Source organism: Budorcas taxicolor, chromosome 4, assembly GCF_023091745.1.
Source record: "Budorcas taxicolor isolate Tak-1 chromosome 4, Takin1.1, whole genome shotgun sequence".
NCBI lineage: Eukaryota > Metazoa > Chordata > Mammalia > Artiodactyla > Bovidae > Budorcas > Budorcas taxicolor.
In genome coordinates, this window is record NC_068913.1 from 40249432 (window position 1) to 40262500 (window position 13069).

Below are 13069 nucleotides of genomic sequence, written 5' to 3' on the forward strand. Positions count from 1 at the left end.
GGGATTCTGAATCCACAAAATATTATATTAAAACGAACGCGAAATCTGCTGTCTGTCAGAAATGTTCAGTTGTTGCACTTGACTGCCTCTGCCTGGGGGAAAGCAAACACCAACAGTAAAGTAAATCACAGTCATCCAGGAGTTTTGTTGTCTCCTTTGTGCAAAGTTTTCTTCACACCTCTACTTTTGCCTTTAGGAGTCCAAGGAAGGGATTGATAGTTACCACTTACACTTGCTTATTTAAAAGTCTTTGTTTACTCACTTTAATCCCTGAGCAGAACACATTTGGTATTAGAAAGCAGGTGTGAAGGGTGCATTTTGGAAGAGGTAGAGTTTCTCCTCATGACAAGGTCTGTCTTTTCTGGCAGGGACTGGGTGGGGATGGGGGATTTGCAGAATCTGGAACAAGATGGGGCACATGATGCACTCAGGGTGGGGAATTTAGGGAGGCTCACTCATCCTGAGAGTCTAGAGCTTGTACGATCTTCAGAGTGAGTGAGTGGCTCCTGAAATTTTGTTGTCTCACCCTAGTCCTAGCTCTGGGGCCCAGGAACAGTAAAGGCTAACTTGCTCAGTGTCTTCTGCTCCCCATGGCTCAAAGGAGAGGCGTTTTAGCCTTTGAACATCACAGGAATTCCAGGCTACCTTTTCTTCCCTGTGCATTTCTTCTCCCCAACGTATAATGTTGGTCTTTCTTGCAGCTTTACTTGATGCTTTATAAGCCTCCCAGACTCTTATGTCAGTGTAAGGTACAGTGGCTGTTCCTCTAGTGTTAACAATATGTACGTTTTGAAATTTTTACCCCATTATCGGACACTCCTCTCTACTTCCCCTCTATTTCTGTTCTAATGTGTTGTGTCTTCTTATAATGAACGATGTTAGGGAAATCCAACTTTTTGTTGACAGACACTATTGTGTTCCTCTTGTTATCTAAGAGAGTTGAAATGATGCTTGTCACATTGTTTTTATACGACATACTTCTTAAAAGTAAATTCTGTCTGGATTTCTAACATGTTAGGCTAGAATGTGCAAACACATTTAAGAAGCTTACTGATTAATTTTTCCTGGAAGTTTATTATTGAAGTAGACTCAGGCTGCAAAGGCATTATCATAGAATTTCCTGGCTTTTGATTCACTGTTATGATTTTGTGATTTAAAGTTATGTTGAAATTAATATTTTCATATTTTAATATGCTCTCAAAAATGTAAATATGAAATGTGTCTAAATATTGAACATTCAGAACTCTTAATTAAGTTAGTATTTACATAACTGTTTTAAGTGAAAAATTTATTTTCATTAGTTACTTACGGGATTAACAGACTGATGCTCTGACACTGTGGTCATGTCATCTTTATGTAAATAAAATATTTTCTAGAATCAGAATACAATCAATCATTGGTTATTGTGACTAGGCAACAACAGGACTGGGGAATCTTCTTCTCTGCTCTCCGTCTGTTAAGTAGTAGCATGATGCTAGATTTCTCTTTTCCTGCTTGTCCAGTGAGGCAGATAGTAATATTCTCCCTTGCTTATAGAAATATTACAGGGGTAAAAGGAAAAGTAACATGAGATGTGGAAACAATAGTAGATGCTGTGAAGAAGTTAAATTCTTATTACTTTTAAAAATGTAGCTTTGTATTACTTTGTAAAAGCAATATACTTTATATATTTATAATTACTTTATAAAGGCAGTATAATGATTATAAAGGTAATATAATTACTTTTTAAGCAAAGCTATTTATTTTTGTTTCATATGTCCTGGTTTTATGTAGATTTGCCTTATTTCCTCAATGATGACGTGTTGTAATTAAATCAGTTACCATTGCATGTCAGCAACCTGAGATTATTACGATTTTAGGAGTGAAACACTTTTTTTCTCTTAGGAGAAAGAACTCTATTTGACTATAGACTATATTATCAGTAGAGATTGTGGACCCCCTTTACCCAACTAAGTATTGGAAATTTTAAAGTAAGACACTATTTTCTTTTTTTAAGACTGTAGTTAATTACCTTCATTTTCAAAGATACAGAATACAGTTAAGGGAATTTCTAATCTTAAAGTGACTTTCAATATTTTATTAACAGATTTTCAAGTACTGTTGTTTCACACACATGAACAGTGAAGGATTATTACAGATGTTTTCTACCTTACAAACCTGTTCCATTGTCAGTCAGTAATTAATACTTTAAATTATGCTGTACTTGAAGGATGAATGATTTGTTATTGTTTCTCCACATAGCAGTCAAATGACTTGGTAATAATAATTACAGAGAGAGTAATGTATAGTAGTTGTGTTCTTTGCTTGTCTATGAGCTGCACAAAGAGAGGAAAACTAAAAGCTCATAAGTGTTGTAGCCAAGTGTTGGCTTCTTCTCCAGAATGAAGATGAATGGTATAAAAGACAATGATTTACTGCTGCACACTGAATATGCAACACAGAGCTACTGCTGCTACCTTTTTTCCCCCTAAAGACGGCTGTCAGTAATGTCTTTATATCTAGAGCAGTGGTTCTCAGCCAGGGGCAGTTTTGTCCCCCAGGAGACATTTGTCAATGCTTGGAAACATTTGTGATTGTCATAGCCAGGGGCGGGGGAGGGGTGAGTGCTATAGGCATCTAGTGTGGAGACTGAGGATGCTACTAAACAGCCCATAATGCACAGGACGCCACCCCGCAACAGACTTATTTAGTAAAAATGTCCAGGGTGCAGTGCTGAGTTTGCAAAACCGCTCTAGAAGGACTGAAGAATTTAAGGCAGGGAGAAATCTCCCAGAATTCTTTAAATGAATATAAAGTTGTAAAAATTGGATCTCAGCATCTCTGGCCAGCAGTTTTACTTTCCAAAAGCTGTTTGTTAATAAAGTATTATGTTTAAGGGCAAATTAAACTCTGCTCCTCTTCAAAATTCTTTTGTTGGCAGTGAAATGAATTTAGGTCGTTTAAGGTTAGGGATATTAAAAGAGCCTCTCACTCAGCCTATGGTTAATTATTTTTTAAATTTAGTTTTTATAAAATCTAATATATTCTCTTTTAATTACATTTGAATTTTCTGGTCAGAACACATACACAATTCGTATATACCTCCAGACATTCAAAGGGAAACAGAATAGTTTAACAAGTTATTTCTGGAATCAAAAACAAACAAGACTTAAGTAGGTAGGTTTTATACATATCTTAATATTTTTCTTGTTTTAATTTTAAGTATTCTAAGAGAAACTTAAAACTTACCATATGTGGGCGATGTCTCCAACCTAAAAGCTGAAGAATTCTTGATCCGGATCTTTTTCATGCTCATCTCAGTCTTTGTTAGAGTTGTTTTCCTTATTCCAGAAACGACCCCTAGTATTTCACTTGTATTTTTTGTTGAAAATAGTCACCTATTCCTATGTGTAGTATGGAGAAGGTGAACAGGCATATTTATGGTTGTTACTTATTCTAGTCTTTCTTACGTTTTTAAATATATTGCTCAAAAGTGTCACCATAAAATTCTTGTTACTAGGAATTAGGGCAAGAAGGAGTGTATGCTGTAGAAGAGTCACTAACTCTGACTTCTTTCTTAATATTCTTCCTCAAAGTAATGTCCCAGTTGAAATGTGTTCCTGTCCCAGCTAAGACACTGTGTCGTATCAAATGGAACGAATATCAGAAGTAGGGAAAATATTATCAAACTCTGGTGTCTGATTGTAGAGCACCTGTTTGATGTAATTATGACAGGAAAAACATGCACGGTAGAAGTGAGAACACGACGTATTGTATATGTGTATTTATCCATATGTGTGTGTATGTACATGATTAACATGAATGTTTATATACACATGTATGTATAAGTATTTGGATCATGTTTATAATAAATAAGCCTATGAATTCTTCCTATGTATGAATTGTTATAATGGGCACTAGACGTTCTAGGAATCAGTTTAAAATAGCTTGGACTTGACTACACAGTAAAATACAAACCAATATCCTGAATTTTAAAGCTTTTCCTTATAGTGTTCCAGTTTGCCTTTCAATATTGTCCAATAATTCCTTACATCACATTCATTCGGATATCTTTCTTTCCTATTAATGCATATTTCCTCTAAAACATGGCTGTAATACCATCTTTTGACTGTCACAATCCATGTAATCTTTTCTTTGAATTTTGATAGCCAAATTTTCTGTACCTCTTCAATGGAATTGTAATAATACTCTTCCTCATATTGATCAATACCTTATTTGTCATTTAGGTGTTTTTATCATTTAGGTGATTTATTATCATTTAGGTGTTGTTTTTATTTCATTATATAACTGCAAAACACCTTATGTAGCCTTTTTGGGGGGTTCAAAATAGATATGCATTTTTAAAATATAAGGAAGACTTTGTTAAATAAGCATTCACATTGTTAGAAAAGCCTGACATAGTGGCAGTATCAGTGTCCATTCACTGATTCATGTCATCAGTATTTATTGAGTGCCTGCTATATGCCAGGCACTATACTATGTGCTGGGCTGAACCAGTGAACAAAATGGACAAAAATCTGTCCTCTTGATACTAACATTGTGACTAAAAGAAGTAAGAAATACATAATAAACATGATACTTACATGTTAATGATGTTTGCATATGCTCAAAGGGAGCAAAAATACAGAGAACTGAAGCTGTAAAAATTTCAAAGGCAGTATCCTATTTCAGAAAACTAGGTTATCGAAAGAAAAAAGGAACTGTAATTTACTTAAAATGAAGTTGTAGACAATCAAATCTGATTCTTTTAATGATATTAACATATTCTTTCATCTTATGAATGCTTACATCTTCATAATTTTATGCAAATGCTATTGGATTAATATACAGTTGATGTTGGCATTCATTTTTTTTACCCAGTTGTGTTAGCTGATGCAACACATTTTAAAAGCTTGACTTTTGTTCGAGATTGCACTATTTGCTTTTTAAATCAAGAGGGAAGAGTTTGAATAGTTTAGGGGGTTAATTAGGAAATCATATTTTTTTTGGCATACTTCACCTTTTAAAATTCAGCTGGTTTTCAATGGAGGAAGGAAGAAGGTTTTGTTTGGTTTTGATAAAATATATTCCAACATCAATTCAGATTTGGTGTCAGTAGTTACTCTTTACCTTAGATGAAGGACTCTTCACATATCTTAATGTCTCTCTCTGCTGACCAGCTTAGATGATGATGAGATTTATAATAGATTTAAAGGAAGACTGTACCTTTGAATTGTAAAAATTTCTCAAGGGAACTTTCATCTTTGAGAGTGACCAAGAAAAACAATTATATCATACTTTTGTTTTACTGCATCTTTTAAGAAACAAGATGTTCTTAAGTTGTTAGGAAACAGGTAATTCAGAAGCCCACAGAACACTATTACAAAGGGAAAAAAAAAATCCCAAACTGCAGAATTCAACTAAAAGTAAATGAAATTGATTTTATGATTATCTAAAGCCGTCGAGGGGGTAGTGAACCTCTTTTCCTGCCTGCATCAGTATTGAAGATATATGAATTTAGTCAATAAAGATAGTGAAATTAGAATGATGGTGGGGTGTATATTCTAACTTTTTCTCTTACCCCCACCTTTCATTATTATGAGGTAGAATCACATTTATTCACCTAATTCATATATGTTTTTGTACAGTGTGTGTCATCTATTCTTTATATTTTTTCTCCTCTTTCTAATATTTCTTTTCAAGCTCCTAAACAATTATGAAGGCTATAATGGGAGTCCTGAGATAGCTTCATTATTTCATAAAGTCTAATGGAAACTGTACAATTTTCACAGTAGAGCTTATTTTTTCATTTCAGTGAAATGAAGACTCTTCATTTCTCTTCAGTGAAGAGAGTCTTATGACTAATGAAATGGACATTCAAAGTGTATTTAATAAACAATGTTAATCGCAACTTAGAAAAATACTTCTTAGCATTTTTAGTTTTTGTAGAGTGAATCACTTGGGGAATTTATTGTAGAACTACATGTAAAAGAAATATAACGGTACCACATTTAAGCGAACTCAGGAAGAGTCTGGTTTTCAGCAAGAATTGAAGGCGTTTGGAAGATAGTTTGGGCAGTGGGAGGGAAGGTCTAGAGCCAAGACAGCCCCTGAGGCTGAGCATTGTCTCCACTGCTAACTCATTGTGTTCATTTTCTATTGTGAGTGTGACAAATTACTCTAAATTTATTGACATAACACATTTATTATCTTAACAATGCTGTGGATGAGAAGTCCTTTCCTTGCCTCATGGTCCATTTTCCTCACCCTTCAAAGCCAGCAACACATGATAATTTCTTCTCACGTTATCATCCATTTGCTTTTCTCTTGCATGGTTGCGTTTTCCTCTTCTGTTTTTAAGGATCTTTGTGAACACATTGGACTCTCCAGGACAATCCAGGATAATCTCTTTAAATGCAACTGATTACCAAAACTTCATCTACAAAATTAATTCCTCTTTGCCATGTAACAAAATATTCACAGGTTCTAGAGATAAGGATGTGTTTATCTTTGGGAAGTCATTACTTTACATACCATGCTGCTGCTGCTGCTAAGTCTCTTCAGTCGTGTCTGACTCTGTGCAACCCCATAGACGGCAGCCCACCAGGCTCTGCCATCCCTGGGATTCTCCAGGCAAGAACACTGGAGTGGGTTGCCATTTTCTTCTCCAGTGCATGAAAGTGAAAAGAGAAAGTGGATTTTGGAGCCCAAGAAAATAAAGTCTGTCACTGTTTCTACTGTTGCCCCATCTATTTGCCATGAAGTGATGGGACCAGATGTCATGATCTTCATTTTTTGAATGTTGAGTTTTAAGCCAACCTTTTCACTCTTCTCTTTCATTTTCATCAAGAGGTTCTTTAGTTCCTCTTCACTTTCTGCCGTAATAGTGGCGTCATCTACATATCTGAGGTTACTGATATTTCTCCCGGCAATCTTGATTCCAGCTTATGTTTCATCCAGCCCAGCATTTCACATGATGTACTCTGCATATAAGTTAAAAAAGCAGGGTGACAATATATAGCCTTGATGTACTCCTTTTCCAATGTGGTACCAGTCTGTTGTTCCATGTCTGGTTGTAACTGTTGCTTCTTGACCTGGATACAGATTTCTCAGGAGGCAGGCAAGGTGGTGTGGCATTCCCATCTCTTTCAGAATTTTCCATAGTTTATTGTGATCCACACAGTCAAAGGCTTTGGCATAGTCAATAAAACAGAAATAGATGTTTTTCTGGAACTCTCTTGCTTTTTCCATGATCCAGCAGATATTGGCTATTTGATCTCTGGTTCCTCTGCCTTTTCTAAAACCAGCTTGAACATCTGAAAGTTCATGGTTCACGTATTGCTGAAACCTGGCTTGGAGAATTTTGAACATTACTAGCGAGTGAGATGAGTGCAGTTGTGCAGTAGTTTGAGCATTGTTTGGCATTGCCTTTCTTTGGGATTGGAATGAAAACTGACCTTTTCCAGTCCTGTGGTCACTGCTGAGTTTTCCAAATTTGCTGGCATATTGAGTGCTGCACTTTAATAGCATCATCTTTGAGAATTTGAAACAGCTCAACTGGGATTCTGTCACTTCCACTAGCTTTGTTCATAGTGATGCTTCCTAAGGCCCACTTGACTTCTCATTCTAGAATGTTTTGCTCTAGATGAGTGATCACAACATTGTGATTATCTGAGTCACAGAGATCTTTTTTGTATTGTTCTGTGTATTCTTGCCACCTCTTCTTAATATTTTCTGCTTCTGTAGGTCCATACCATTTCTGTCCTTTATTGTGCCCATGTTTGCATGAATTGTTCTCTTTGTATCTCTAATTGTCTTGAAGAGATCTCTGGTCTTTCCCATTCTGTTGTTTTCCTCTATTTCTTTTCATTGATCACTGAGTAAGGCTTTCTTATCTATCCTTGCTACTCTTTGGAACTCTGCATTCAAATGAATATATCTTTCCTTTTCTCCTTTGTTTTTATTTATTTATATTTTTTAGGTCTGATATGTCCTGATGCTATTAGACAGGGGCCAATGGCAAGGTCTTACATTAAAATATTGCTACCCATTTGTAAGGAAACTCCCCTGGCTCCTGTTTCATCAGTGACTTCCAAGGGAATACTTCCCTCAGAAAGATGGCAGAGGTCTTGATGGCTTGTCCAGGACAAGTTCCAATGGAGGGAAGTAAATGTACAACTATTGAAGGAGCTATCAAAATGTACATATTTTGATTTACTATGCAGACATTTGACTATGTTTATCTTTAGGGAACTTAACTTACTGCCAACAAAGACTTAACTGAGCTGCCATTCTTTCTCCCAGAATGGGGGAAAAATTATTCTCACAATTTCAAGGTTAGGCTCTTTCAGTTTAAAACAGTCTTTTGTGATCAGTTTTATATTCAGTTAATTCAGAGTTCCAACTCCCTTTCAGTATTCTCTGATTTTCTTGACTTTTCTCCTGGGCCTCTGGGTACAAGGGAAACTGACATGATAAGATATCTGATGTATTTACTGTCTTTTGTTGTGTTGACATGAATATTAATGTTATTGGTACTAAGAACATGGTCAATCTTTCCAGATAGTTTTCACCAATATTCTTCAGCTGGACCTCTGCTTCCCACTGACCATTCAGTCTGCGTTCGGATCCCCTTGAACTCATACCAAGGTCATCTCCTAGAAGAGATTATTATCCTTAATTTCCAGCTTCCTTATTTGTTCATCCCAAGAGGCTTTGCTATGAATATTTCTGCACATCCTGCTGAAATAAAGAGATGTCCCAGATAGAGAGTGGCATTCAGATTCCCTTTGTGTAACTATGATACATTAGGATTTCATTTCCTTCTGCTCTGGGGAGTGGTTTGCTCCTGAGCAATGTGAAATGGGACTTAAAGTGTCTCCATGCTTACATTCTGAAGCCTGACACCCACTGTTCCCAGTAATAAAATGATTAATTGAAAGTCATGGACGATTTTGGCTTCCTGGGTGGCTCAGATGGTAAAGTGTCTGCCAGCAATGTGGGAGATCCAGGTTTGATCCCTGGGTTGGAAAGATGCCCTGGAGAAGGAAACAGCAACCCACTCCAGTACTCTTGCCTGGAAAATTCAATGGACGGAGGAGCCTGGTAGACTACAGTCCACGGGGTCGCAAAGAGTTGGACAGGACTGAGGGACTAAGCACAGCGCAGCCTACATATGAACCTGCGAGATGAAACTTTCAAAGATGCAAAAGTGCATTCTCATGTTCAGTCACATGAGATTGAATCACCTTAATTCACATGTGTGAAATCCTTCATTCCATGCATGCATCCTCTCTAGGTGTTTGTGCTTTTGTGTACTTTATAGTATAGTACAGTAGTACAGTATCTTTATTTCAAGCCCAGGATACCTGAAAGCAAATGTAAAAGCAGCAGTATGTAGCCGATTGTGTTAGTTGGGTACCTTCGCTAACTTTGTTGGGCTTACGAGCTAGTTGGACTTACGAGCTATTTGGACTTATGAACATGCTCTCAGAAGGGAGTTCATTTATATGTAGGGGAATTACTGTATTTCATGGTATAATTCCATGGTATGATACTAATATTATGATTTCTGAAACATTTCATTAGTTATGTTTATTTAGAGATTGTGTCAGTGAGTGATGTTACTTTTTAGATAATTACAGGTGAGTTATTTTTAAATGTATTATTCTGAAAATTATCGCTGAACCATGGCTTAAAGAGACTCAATAGACATTTTCAGTGAAAAAGGTAGGGAAACCATGGTTTCTGTTATCACAGCAAATCTTGGCCTGTGAGTTTTGTAGTGAAAGAATATTAAAACCAGCTAGTTAAGATGATGAGAAGGAAAGAATGTACAAGATGACAAATATTCTTTTTTTCAAGACTAGTGTCAAGGGTAGCAGTATGAAGGTTTGAACTATGGAAAAAATTAAAAGCATGTTAGTGTTATCGGTCAGGAGGAAAATGATCCTGTCTTGAATTCTCTTTATGTGCTCCATTCTTTCTAGTAGAAGAAACAGAAGCCAGTGTCACATAGCATGTGAGGAGCTGACATGTGATTTGAATGTAGCTCTGTCTGGTGCCAGAAACTCATGTTATTCCCATCATGCTGTTTTTCTGTCAGGAAAGACATTGGATAAAGTGGTAAAGCAGATAATTATTTTTTTATAAAGGAAAAGAAAAAACTAGGAAGAAGAAAAAAAGATGTTTAAGATACTTTAAAATATTCAAGTTAGCATGTTAAATATTATAGAAATGTGGTTTATTTTAGTGGTGGAAGGAATTGTAAATACCTGTAAGTTATGGAAATATAATATCTTAAAAATCCATGTGAAACCTTCTACTCTGAAAATTGTTCACTAAACATGCACCAGGCTCTCTCTGTTTGAGAGCCATTGCAATATCTCATGCAACAACAAAAACAAGATTACATTCTTTGAAACCAGAAGCAAAGTCCACTTCTTTTGATGGTGTCTGTTACATGATTCTAATTCATGTTTTGTTACAATGAGAACATTTGAAATGTGGTATTATACCTAAAAATGTATGGCAGGGCATTTACATTGGGACTCTAGACTTAAGCTTCCTTGACTTTAGTTATTAAAGTTTATTTGCATTCTGGATCTTATTTTTTATTTCCTAAGCTTTTAAAAATTACTGTATAAGTTGAACTTGAGATAATATTCTCTGTTTGAGAAAAAATATATATATATACTTGAACTAGTTTTTTCTTACTTATAATTCATTCATCCTTTATAGCATTTAATATGTCTGACATACCTAGATAGTGACTATAATTGCCATTAGCTGTAGTACATAATATGAAGTAGAGACTGTGTTCTGAACTAATCTTTACCAACTTTCAATTCTATTAGAGTCTGAATACCACAGGAAGGAGGTTAGACTTTATACATAAATGAACAATATATTCATGATACAAAGCACACCTGCCTTTCACAGCAATTAGTCATATTGGTTTTTCTGCAAAGAACTAAATATCCTTGATCAATTAAAGTGATTTTGAGTTTTATCTGTTTGTACCTCAAATCAATCTGTTTAGGAGTTCATGTTCCTGGATGAGGTCTTAGGCTGAAACAAAAGAGATAGCTTTGGACTGGAGGGAGTCCTTCATGGGTAACCTGGGTCTTTAAAAAGAGGACACAATAATCTGTCCATCAGTAAAAAGTAGAAAAAATCCAGTTATGTGCAGGAATCTTGAATGACATTAACTGGTGGGATTTTATATGACTAAATTTCTGTGTCTTGAATAATTGGGATGAGAACCTACAAGGTCAAAATTCAAAGTGTGAGGAAAAGCCTCATGGTTTAAAAATGACAATTTTAGCAGTAGAAGTTTGATTTAAATCTTCAAAAATATTTATTAAATAATTAATTTTATTATAGTTAATTATTTTAACTTATTAATTAAAATGTTGACTTATTTTAAAGCACTTAAAACTATGAAACTTCATGTGAAACCAACACACTTCAAAAAATAAATGTTAGCCAATGTATATTGCTCCTTTTGAAACCCATGTTTACCAGCAGCATCCATGGGTCAGCTGGGACCAAGCTGTAGAACCTGTTGGTAGTAACCAGAATGCTGGCATTATGCCAGTGAAAAGCAGGGTTGAACTGGTTCCTGCTTGTGCCTGGATTCACTTCTCATAAGACAGTGAAAACCTGCCAATCCCTGGCTTTGAAGATGGTTTAGTCATGCATGTGCAACCCATCTGTTGGATGAATAAGGGATTTCCTTTTCAGCCCAGCCCTTCAGCCACAGACAAGGTCACTGTCTTTGTGCTCCTCCCTGACCCCCCCCTCCACTTTTCTTTTAATCTTTATTTCCTGCCAGGAGTATACACGCTTGATAAACCAGGTGCATCTTACGCTACTCTAGGGAAATCCTTCCATAAATACTGATGTGAGCCAGAAATGTAATTGTTTTCTCTTGCTGTCTAGGTTACTTCCAATATAGTCTTATTCAGTGAGTTTTAAAAAAAATTCAGTTTCATAATATAAATGCTTATACTATTACAGCTTCAACCAAATTTTAATGTAGACCTCGGTGACCTTGTTCTTCACTGTGAAATGTGAAGCTCCCTGTGCCACCAGGATGAACCTGAGGAGGGGAAGGTCTTCATTCACTGTGTTTCTCTTTTTGGTTATAAGCCTGCTTAGTAGCATACATCTTAGCTTCAGTGATGCAAAAGGTGAGAGTCTCCCTCAGTGCAGTATCTTATTCACTTGTCCCGACTTTTGTTCAGTGCACACATCCTCCAGTTTTGATGTCCCATGCTTAAATTCTTCTATTTTCTAGAATAACCTCCCTGTTTCTTTAAAACGCTGAAGGCAGTAAATACCAGGTTGCTGGTAAAGAATCTGCCTGCAATGCAGGATACCCCAGTTCAATTCCTGGGTCAGAAAGATACCCTGGAGAAGGGAACAGCTACCTACTCCAGTATTCTGGCCTGGAGAATTCCATGGACTATATAGTCCATGGGGTGGCAAAGAGTTGGATACGACTTTCACTTTCAATTTTTCACTTTGAGGTTGGAGGTACAACTTTAATTTGCAAAATTGCACACACAAATTGTTGTGTTACAAGATGTTTTACAACCTTTTAACATGATATACTGTTTTGGTGAGCTTGTGGTCTTACAGTTAATTGATCTTTATATATATATCAACATATGTAAATGTATATATATGTATATACACACATATATGCACATATGTATATGTAAATAAATATATGTATATGTATGTATACATGTATATGTATATATATATATTTTGAACACATTGGAACTCTAAAAAGATGAAGATGAAGCAAGGAACAGGTTTGTCTTTCTTATCAGTTGTTTATGGTTTTAAATACATTCTAATGAGAGGACAGAAACCAAATAAGCAATTATTGTTCTTACTAATTTTATTTCCTCTACATACAGATTTATGAGAAATACCAAGATTTGTATACTGTGGAGCCAAATAATGCACGCCAGCTGGTGGAAATTGCAGCCAGGGATATTGAAAAACTTCTGAGCAACAGATCTAAAGCCCTGGTGGTGAGTTTAAATTGTATCTACTCATTTTATTATTCTATATT

At 35.8% G+C, this 13069-nt stretch overlaps 1 protein-coding gene across 1 annotated transcript in view; it reads left to right on the forward strand.

Annotated features, from left to right (window-relative positions):
• CACNA2D1 (calcium voltage-gated channel auxiliary subunit alpha2delta 1) overlaps positions 1-13069 on the forward strand; it is a 532663-nt gene that overhangs the window by 131122 nt on the left and 388472 nt on the right. Inside the window, exon 3 of the mRNA XM_052638827.1 lies at positions 12912-13028. Coding sequence (XP_052494787.1) covers positions 12912-13028 — 117 coding nt within the window. The remainder of the gene's footprint in view (positions 1-12911; positions 13029-13069) is intronic.